At 39.9% G+C, this 10,537-nt stretch overlaps 1 protein-coding gene across 1 annotated transcript in view; it reads right to left on the reverse strand.

Annotated features, from left to right (window-relative positions):
- Positions 1-9,978, reverse strand: part of DNAH10 (dynein axonemal heavy chain 10) — a gene marked incomplete at its 5' end in the record, with an annotated part of 54,618 nt that extends 44,640 nt beyond the window's left edge. Inside the window, 11 exons of the mRNA XM_084272045.1 lie at positions 670-840; positions 1,419-1,613; positions 2,318-2,516; positions 2,962-3,152; positions 3,806-4,036; positions 4,619-4,908; positions 5,569-5,710; positions 6,168-6,283; positions 7,336-7,441; positions 8,246-8,391; positions 9,777-9,978. Of these exons, the coding sequence (XP_084128171.1) occupies positions 670-840; positions 1,419-1,613; positions 2,318-2,516; positions 2,962-3,152; positions 3,806-4,036; positions 4,619-4,908; positions 5,569-5,710; positions 6,168-6,283; positions 7,336-7,441; positions 8,246-8,391; positions 9,777-9,978 (1,989 nt within the window). The remainder of the gene's footprint in view (positions 1-669; positions 841-1,418; positions 1,614-2,317; positions 2,517-2,961; positions 3,153-3,805; positions 4,037-4,618; positions 4,909-5,568; positions 5,711-6,167; positions 6,284-7,335; positions 7,442-8,245; positions 8,392-9,776) is intronic.
- Between the last annotated feature and the right edge of the window lie 559 nt (positions 9,979-10,537).

Raw genomic sequence — 10,537 nt, forward strand, 5'->3', positions numbered from 1 at the left:
ACAGCACAAACCCTGAAGCTAATTTTAGCAGAAGGCTAAAACAAATTCTTTTTTTTTCTTCTTCCCATGTATTAATTTCATCTCTTTTCATTTGTATTAATTACATTACAGGATATGTCATCCTTTCTATAGATTGTGGAACTCCTCTTGTTGCAGTGTTTTATCTAAGACTACATTTCATCATTAAACTCCATGTTTATCAAAAAACCACTTTCCATCATAGAGGTTTCAATGTGTCAGAAATTATTCCTGTCTTCATGGTTGATCTCTGACACCTTTTGGTCATACAATGAACTTCTTGCCCATGACAAAAGAGATGCCAGGTGTGAAAGATGTCTTTTCTCAGGAAGGAATAATGTTGAATTGCTGTTCACAAGATAAAGGAACAGCCAGGAGTCTTGAAGCCTTCAGAGCACATGCAAATATTTTCAGTTCCCATGCAGTGCCACACATACACAGATATGCACATCCAACTCAGCAAATTGACCATACCATTTCTCCAACAGTCTCCAGAAAAGTGACAGTAATTACTATGTTTATCTTGTAGAACTCATCAGTCTTTCCAATATTAAATGACATTATACAGATATTTAGCCATATACAGAGATTCATGATTTTCACTAGGTAAAAACTTTCATGTATTACATAAAAAAACCTTAAATTAAATACCTCTTTACAGTATTGGTCCAAAATATCATTGAACTTCATCATCATCTGCTTATTAATGATTTCACGAGAGCGGATGTGTTTGTATTTTAACAGCATGTCAAATGCAGCTTCTGCTGACCGAAGGTTCTTAAAAGATTCATCAATAAACGTTTTGGTCTCTTCTTCAATAACCTAAACAAAGGAAGAAGTCTAAGGAATCCTATCACTTTGAGATTCATCTTGCAAATCCAAAAAAGGAAGGCAAAATGAAAATATTATGAGAGTGGTCAAGCATTTTTTTACTATTTTTTGACTTATAAATTATTAACAAACTCATGGCTTTCCAGTAAGCTGCAGGAAATCAATGTTAATTAATGTGTCTGCTGAGCAGGTATGTCGATCACAAAAAAACCCATAGTAATTGTACTTTGTGGGTGTTCTCAGCTGAGAGGTGAAAGACCGAATCAATCCAGAAAAGGAAGTTTTACTTCATTGTAGGACACAATTGAGACATGAGTACAGGGAGGGCACACAGAGCCTGTTCATGATATAGCTATTCTGCCAATGAACAAAAAACATGCTTCACCATTTCCAAGATTAAGTGAAGCTATAAACAAAAGCAACTTGGAAACACAATATTGACTTTTAAAATTGGTTAAATTCCTTATATTTCCATTCAGATATTTATTAATATATCTTTTACTTTTGCAAAAATATTTTCTTTAAATTAAAATGCTGATATTCTAGAAGGAATTGTATGTGGTACTTACTGAAACTTCTTCTTTAAATTCTTCCATAATAACTTTCCAGTCATGTGCACTTTTGATGCTAAAAGGGTCAAAAGTCAGTTCTTCCATAGGATTAGTTAGTGCATTTACTTCACTCACTAGATCATCAACATGCTTTGGATCCCCTGTGACAGCTTTCAGTTCAGGACCAAATATATTGTAAAACTCTTCAGTGATCTGTTAATTCAGAATGTGCCAGAAAGCTTTATTTTTAATGTGTTTTTTCTTCCAGTTAACACATTTTTCTGATATTACTTCCTTTAAGAAATTAAAACAGCTACAGCTCAAGGAATGATCAATTTGTGCTCTGTTTTACATTGTATATATTTCTATACCAGACACTAAACTGCTTTACAGGGGGAGTGGAGGAAGCAAACTACAGGCCCAACACTTCAGTTGTTAAAGCACAGAGTAGTTATTACTCCTCTTCATCCCGCTTTCACATACGTAGTTTTTACATACAGTCTGTAACATTCAACCATTGATGGACCACTAATATTTCCTGACTTAAACCTGCTAAATTTAGGCATTGCTCCATCCATATGTTTTCCTGCAACTGATATACTGCTTCATATATGGTCAAACTTTATATTACAGTATCCTTAAAGGGTTATTTCATCTAAAATTATATCATTAAGTTTGCAACCCATGAAAACTGCCAATCTGTGAAAGAGTTGTTACAAGTCAGTATGTTCATAGCTTGAGAAGAGTTATTTCACTTCCAGTGTTAAATGCAGCTTTGCTGGAATCAAAGACACTGCTCAGGTGTTACAACACCAAACCACTCATAAAATGAAAGGCTGTTGACATTTCAACAACTACAATACGAAAGAATTTCCTTGAAGCTGATCACACAATCTCTTTATTGTCTGTATTACTACCTGCAAAACATCATACAGATCTTGACAGACTGAAGCCATATAATCTGTATTTTCAAACAAACGCTTTCGGTCAAATTCCCAGTGTTGCTCTCTTCCTGATGCTTCAATTTGGGCACGAACAGCAAAATAACACTTCTTCCATTGTTCAAGAGTGCTTTTGGCTTCTGCTGTTTTCTTTTTTGCAGCAGCTCTATCTTCTCTATAAATCAAATCAAAATGTTTAAGATACTGCAAGATTGTAGATAGAAAATTCTATCTCAGCTGGGTTAACATACTCTGGTTTAGCAGCTTCTAATTACAAAAGATCTAGGCACAACTCATAACTGTGAGGTCTTAATTTTCAGTTTGACTGATTTTGAAAAGAGAATATTTCAAGAGTGATTTTGATTATATTTATGCTTTTACCACTATTACATTCTGTTTACTGCTTGAGGTCTCTTTGGGACAGAAGAGGACAAGCACTTATTTCTTCAAGGCTGACTCAGTAATTCATTAAAATTACAATTAATTGATCTTCTAATACAATTTCAGACAGCGAAAAACACTGTAACCTATTTGATGAAAATGTTAGCTACTCCACCTCCTGTAAAATAAGCAAAGCTTTTAATCAATACAGCCTAGTTAAACAGGAATCTAGTACTTACCTAAACAGTGTGTGTAAATTCACAGCTTGGTAGACTCTTGATGAAATTTCCCATGCAATTCGTTCCATGAGGGGTACCATCCGTTCATCCGTGTTGTAATGCCGTGAGATAATCCACACCATTCTCAGGGCATTCATCAGTGAAGGAATTGTATCCAAGACAACATTTAACCCAGCACCGTATGTTAAATTCTATTAAATGTATTGTAAATATTGTTAATAAAATGCCATGAAAATTATATATAGATACATATTCTATAAACTAATATTTATTCTATAGATATCTGAATTTAAGACTGTCTGTGACATTATTGAATAAATAACCCAGTCAAGGAAACAGCCTGGCACCAAGTAACACTCATGGTTAGGGGTGTGCACATCCACATCTGTTGCCCAAAATGTTTTTTAGGTCCTGTCTCATTAATGTTCTCTTTCTGTAAAAGATGTCCCAAGACTGGTTTTGGCTCAAGTCTTTATTTGGATGTTTGGATGATCTTCAATGAAAATCGAGACATCAGCTGTAATCAGCATTAGAAGCTACATCAAACACAGAGTAGAGAAATCACTGTTTTCCTTGATTCAGTGATGCCATCAAATTCTCCCAAGGCTGTGATTTACAAACCAAGCTGCTCACAGCTCTGGGCTTCTGATTTCAAATATAACAACTGTTCTGATTTCAAATATACAACTCTAAGCAAAATAGGCAAGCCCTTTTTTTAATTAAATATAAAAAAAACCTACAGTATAAAACATAAAAAATAAACAAGAGGTGATGGTATCAACAGAGGAACCAAACTAAGGTAACTAATGTCAAAATTTCACAAAGTGTTCTTAAGGACACATACCTTCAAATGACGTTTCAGAGTTGAAAGAAACTTAACATTGTCTAGAGCTTCGACCTGATGCTTTCTGAGGTCACTTAAGACTATCTGTAAACCTCCAATACACTCAGATTCAGCTTCCTGTAATATTTCCAAGACTTTCTGCACTGCTGGAAGCTTTATCTGTTCAGTAAGAGCACTTAAAGTATAATTTCTTTCACACCAGTGGTCAACTTCTGCAAGGGGACCATTACCCTACAAGTAATGTGGAATAAAATAAAAATTCTAAATTAGCATTATGTGAGAGTGAAAACCCAGAAGCAGGACTATATTTGTTGCTTCTTTTCAATATGCCGTATACTGAGAAACACCTGATATGATTCAACCATTCGTGAAACATGGGGAGAAGATCCGAGCAACCAGATGAGTTTTACACACACTGAAGGGAACTGCTCATGGGGAGTGTACCCCCAGGCTGGAGCTGGAGAGCCCATGGCCACAAAGGCTTATGCAAAAGTAATTCTGTAGACATAAAATCCTTCAGTACATTTAATGGTATTACTCATGTGTAAGTGTTTGCAGAATCAGAGCCTTAAAATTAGAGTTTTGTTCAGGAGAGATTACGTTTTTTCAAGCAAAAATATAGTCATACATATAAAGAAAAAAATCACAGCAGATTCATCACTATTTTCATTCTACCTTACATCAATTAGTAAGTGGCTTCCCAACAATAAAACACGAATTAAAAAAGAGCATTAACCTTTCAAAGATATTCCTGTGGGGAAAAGAAGTGATGTCCCTGGGACTAAAAGCAGCTTAATGTTACATATGCCATACCTGTGGAACCTTTTTCAGTTGTTCCTCTAGAGCTGTGTATATTAATTTCTGCCAGGTCATCACACAACTTTCCAGAGCTTTGACCACTTCTGGAACTGTAGCAAGAACAGTCACTTCTCCATCTATATTTATAGTTGGCATCTCCAATTTAATATCTCCTATTCGAAGGAAAGGCACATAGAATTCACTGTCTTGTTCCATCAGCACAAGTAAGGCAACACCACTGAAACAGCTTTTCCTTTCCACCTTTGATAGCTGCTTGAGGATAGGTAACATACCACCTGCTCTGCCTATTTGAGAATATGGCAAAATACATCCAGTTGCTTGACAGTTAACACAGTGCAACGAGAGATACATTCCAAGAAATAAATTAAAAGCTCTCAGCTTTCAAGACTGAGCCTGATCTCTAACTATTAGGAATTAGTATTATGGCTTTGCTGAAGAAAATTTTCTACATGCCTACTGCAGGCCACTTTGCTCTCCTTAACAGCATGACAGCAGCCCCTGTCAGAGAAGGGATGCTAAACAGGGTGTGAAAAATCTCAATTGGTCAACCACTTTCTATACCCCGCGATGGCCTGAGTCCCCTGAACATCGGTAAGCAATGAGGCACTTTTACTCTCTCTCCTATTCTTACTCCAGACTGTTAGAAAGACTGACACTGATTTTATCCATTTCTCCATACTCTCTGCTACGCTTTGGGGCAGTAAAAGTACTACTGTAATCAGCAAAGAGAAACTTTAATCAGGTCTGGAGCTTGCTCAGAAACTGCATGTGTTATTTTATTTAAAGCCATTCCTAGGCAAACCCCTCTCTGCTGTCAGGTGCTCTAAAGAACATAGTGCTGGGACAGGCAGAGCACTCGCCTTCAGTTTGTTGTGTAGTCTCCCAAGCAACACTTGAGACTTTTTGCCTGTTCATTTGAATCTCATTCCTCATCTGAGTATTACAGTATCCCACAGGCGGATCCTTCTTTTCTGCAAGCTCAGCATCAGGTAAAATCCTTTTTTCAGCATCTGTGTTTTCACTGTCTGGAGGAAAGGAAGCTTTCTCAGCCTGCTGCTGACTACAGGAGAGAGCTGGCAAAACCATCTATAATTCAAAGAGGTACAATAAATTAGATGGTTCATATTAAAAAAAGAAAAAAATACAATTCAGCTTACTAGCAATTCACTTAAGCATTGGATATGTTGTTCTAGAATTCAATTGAATTTAGTCTCCTTCCATTTCACCTCTTCAACATCATTCCCTCTGTCTCAAGCTCCAGCACGCTTCCACAAAAGTCTCAGCACAAAAATAAATGTTTCTCATGTCACGTTCTTAAACGTTTCTCATATAGGGCCAGGCAATGAAATAATGCCTGTCTCCACATTCTTTAAAAAAATCCCTGGGAAGCAAAATACCAAGTAAGGTTTAAAAACTTCCTTTGGGCATAGGAAGGTGAATATTAGTATTTTTTACGCATAGTCTACACAGTCAGATAATACTAAATAGTTAAATCACAGAAACACTCAAGACTCTCTCTATATAAGAGCTGTAACACATTTACCTGTGAGATAGCATTCTTTAGCATCAGAAAGGTATCATCAGTCAGTAAACCAAACTTTATTACTTTAGGAAGAGCCTCATTAGCTTCAGTCAGGTTGTTAGGTTCAGTAACTCTTTCTAAACAGTATACAAACAATTAGCATAAATCCAGACATTTGATACAGAAAACAATGATTAAAACAACAGCATGAAGTGCTTTCCATAGCAAGTTAAAACTCCAGTAGAACAAGCTGTGTTTATCATAAACTAGGTTTGATGCAAGTCACTTTCAAAATCAATGCTGGGTTTAATAGTGCAAATGCAGCAAAAAATATGTAAGTGTTGTTAGTTGACTCCAAATCTTTACAGTCTAGCCTTATAGTTCCAAAATGGTTTTCTGTTCAAACAAAACAGTGCCCTTGATTTGAACTCCTATTCTACAAACAGACCAAAAAAATCTTCCATAGAACTGCATAGAAAATAAGCAAATATATTATCATGCACTTTTTTTCCCCTCCAATATCCTGTTTCTAGAAAAAATGAATCTAATAGGCACAAATACCATACAAAATACTTCATTGCTTCATATCACCTACATTGCTGTTTTGAGCCCACATAAATGTTTGTGCTGGGACCAGTCTCTGGCACTACATAGAAGTCCACAGACTGTTGATAGTTCCTGGATATAGGTGTGGAAATACGTGTTTCACATGGGGTTAGAGCCAGACACTGAGGTCTGCTCACAACCAGAACCAGAGCTACTCCCAGTGCTGGAATAGCTCCTGTCATTGGTTTTATGATATAAGTATGAACAGGCAGAATAAAACGTGTTGCTATTGTGTATTAGAATTTGAGTCAGATCAAGAAATTTGATATGCTAAGTTGTGCTTATAACCACCTCATGCTCTAACTTTCACATACAATTCCTCATCCTTACAACACTTCACACAGTTCCAGCAGCTGTCGTAACTAAATCTTCTTAGTTCCCCCAAGTGCAGCATCAAAGCTTCATGCTTACTGGTAAAATGCAGAAGATAATTTAACTTCCCATAAATTTCATATAAAAAGCATTCCTGATCCCTGGTTCTACTCTGAGAGTATTTCCTACCCAGTTCAACAAGCTGGGCATGCACTATCCTGAAACTTAGTCACCAGCACCTGCTAAGCCTGCAGGTATTCAGGGCACATACCTTTGGCATCTCTCAGAAAATACACAGTAAAATCTGACACAAATTCTTCAGGAATTTCATCAAGAGTTACAGAGAAACACACTTTGCCAACTTTCCGTTCTTGTTGCTGAAACAGAAAACAGAAAGGAAGTATGACTGTTACTGTTTGCTGCCGTGCTTCTTACCAGGAAGAAAATGTTTGCCTGATGTGAGCAATGGGATGGAATCACCAGCTTAACTCCATTACCTTCACGTTCCTGCCCAAGTAAATTGCAAACATAAATTAAATGTTAAGATTTCACTCAGCTAACAGTAAAAATCATGAGCTTTGGAAACAATGTTGATTTCCAGAACAACGGGACTAAAAGCATTAGTGCTTGAAACATAAGAAACCAGTAAGCACAAATGCCTGGCCACCTGTGCCTCACTGAAAATGTATAAGTGCCTACTCCCCTTCCACCTGCACCTCAGTCATAAACCCAGTCTAGTTAAGATACCCCAGACTCTATCCTGACCATCTAATTAGGTAAACAACTGGAGGTACAAAAGCCTTTCTTCACTGTTCCTCACATGCTCCTCCCACTGTGTCTTTCCCTATCAGTTATTCTAACTTTTTTTTACAAGGAACTCTGGGAATAGCTAATGTGATAGCTCAGTAACTCTCTGCTGCATCTTCTCACCAAAAGGCAGCTTTTTGTCAAGGAAATCACCCTTTCAATGTCTTGTCACTCAATGTCAGAAGATGTGGCAGACACCACAGGTTGTGAATGGAAATTCTTATTCCCATAAAATGTCCTGTTCTGCTCCCAGGACTTGCTCTGCACTGTACCTCCTTAATATGCCTACCAGTTTTACTGAAACATTTGCATCAGAAAGCCAGGCAGCATCTTCATAACCACAAAAGAACAGAGTGAAACACAACAGAAATTACCTGAGGTGTGTGTTCCATACTGGCAGCTGTAACTCTCTGCTCCATTTTACTCAATTCAGACCCACTAGAGAGAGTTGGTATGTGACCTGACACAGTTTCATTGTTTGTAGACAGCAAAGGTGATGACTTGCTTTCCTGAGTCATCTCTGAGAAACAGTAACACAACAGAACTCAATTAAAGAACAAGTATGCCACGCATGAAACTTGATTTCATACTGACTTTCAGAAGGTTCACGTCTTCTTCCCCTTTCACTTCAATTGTATCATTCCTTTAGTCTACCTCACCCACATTAGAGTTCAGCACTTAGTTTTTGTGGTCGTGTTTTTTTCTCAGGATAAAGATCATTCCTTTATGGGTATAAAATACCAGGTCATGACTTTGCTTCTGCAAGTAATCATCTCAGAAACTTGAGGGATTTGCAGGGACACTGACAACACAGAAGAAAATTGAATCTCTGAGCCACAGAAAATCATTGCTCTCTTCTGACACCCTTCCTATCACACTTATTTCTTCACATTTTTTTATGAAAGACTTCTCTGCAATACTGCAGTTAAAGTACTGGACCAATCTTTGCTCTTTACTAAGATCACTTTTGTTTTCAGTAAACTACATCAGAATAGAGAAGAGATTGCATCTCTTAAGATCAATTAATTAAAGGATAACAAATTAATTCCTACTAAAGTGATTTATTCATTCCATGTATTTTAATAAAATTAATCTTTAACAATCTCAGCCAGTAAAAGATGCCAGAATGGCTGCATGGAGGATCTGTGTTTGAGAGTTTTGTTCTTCCCAGGCAGTTAGTTTATTTCTATCTGTTTGGTGAAGATTAAAGAGCCAAACTAGGCTACCTTTCTTTCAACAATCTGAGGCAGAAGTTCTTGAGAAAACGTTAATTAGCCACACTGCTTATAATTAGGGCACTACCACAAAATCAGATGTACTTTCCAGAGCAAAGCAGCTGCCAATGTTACAGATACTGGTGAATCTGCTCAGGAGAGGCTCATTAGCTAGCCATGCTTAATCCCTGTGGCACTACACCCTGCAACAACCACGCTTTGGCCACTCAAACCACCTACTTCCTTCCAACACCACTGAGGTGGCCATTTCAGTCAGCTGCTCAGGCAGAATGTTATCTGGGCCTTCCTCCTGCTGGTCTGCAAACTGAGCTCAGGCACCTGTGTCTGCGCACACACAAAATGGCAGCCATTGCTTGATACAACCTCTCCTAGTGGGGATGGTGTAAATCCCACCAAGGTGCAAACACAGGGGAGAAAGATCATGGAAATGGGTGAGATGGAAGGGGTTCAGAACAGGGCAGAGCCTAAGGGCGGGAGAGAGGCAGGGAGAGGGGTAGGGACAGGGTAACGGGGCAAAGACTCAAAAGACAGGACGAAGTGGAGGGGGTGAGGGAGAAGAAACAGGGAGTTGTGGGGAGAAGACGAGAGTGAAGGGGCTTGGGGGTCAGGCAGCGCCCTGAGGCGGGCTCGGCTGGCCAGGGCAGTGGGGCCTCACCCACTGCCTCCTCACCGTCCTCGCTGCACCTCTCAGCCCGCAGCAGCAGCACCACTGCACCTGCCGCCCTCTCACTGTCGAAAAATGGCAGCACGGTCCGTGCCGCCTCGCCATCGCCGCGGTTCAGCAGCGCCTCAAAAGGCGCCGGATCGCTCAGCCCCAGGACGGCGAGCACTCGATCCCGCAGCCACTGCACCCGCACATCGCTCAGGCTCATGGCGGCAACACCCGGGGCCCTTCCGACGCCTCCCGGTGGTCACGGCAACAGCTCGGGGAGGAGCGACGACCTCGGCCCGCCCGCCGCCCGCCTCAGGAGGCTGCCGCCCGCCCAACGCCCGCCTCGCGCAGCCGCCGTCCCACCAGCCCTCGCGGTGGGAGGCGAGGGCGGCGCCGCAGCGGAGCGGGCACGGGGCCGAGGCGGGAAGCGTTGGTGTCGCGCGCCTGCGCTGCCAGAGGCGGGGAAACGGCTTCATACAGAGCTCGGAGCAGCGCAAACGAGGTTTTATTCGGAATTAGTTCGAAACAAGTGCAAAAATTTAACTCCTGCTGTTCTCATGGCACAGATGTTAAAACATTACGGTAATATCCCCATTTTCACACGCATACAAAAACGTAATACAAAACGACTCCTTTCCACCGAATAGGTAAAAACTTTGGTTGGACATCAGGTGAGTGACGCTGTGCGCACCTCCTCCCTGCCACAAGTAAACGCCTCTGCAGCCAAATGCTTCTGCCCCCGTGGAAAAGTCAATCCCAAGAGTAGGAACACCGCATGC

The sequence above is a fragment of the Gallinula chloropus genome (genome assembly GCF_964237585.1).
Source record: "Gallinula chloropus genome assembly, chromosome: 17".
Taxonomy (NCBI): Eukaryota; Metazoa; Chordata; class Aves; order Gruiformes; family Rallidae; genus Gallinula; species Gallinula chloropus.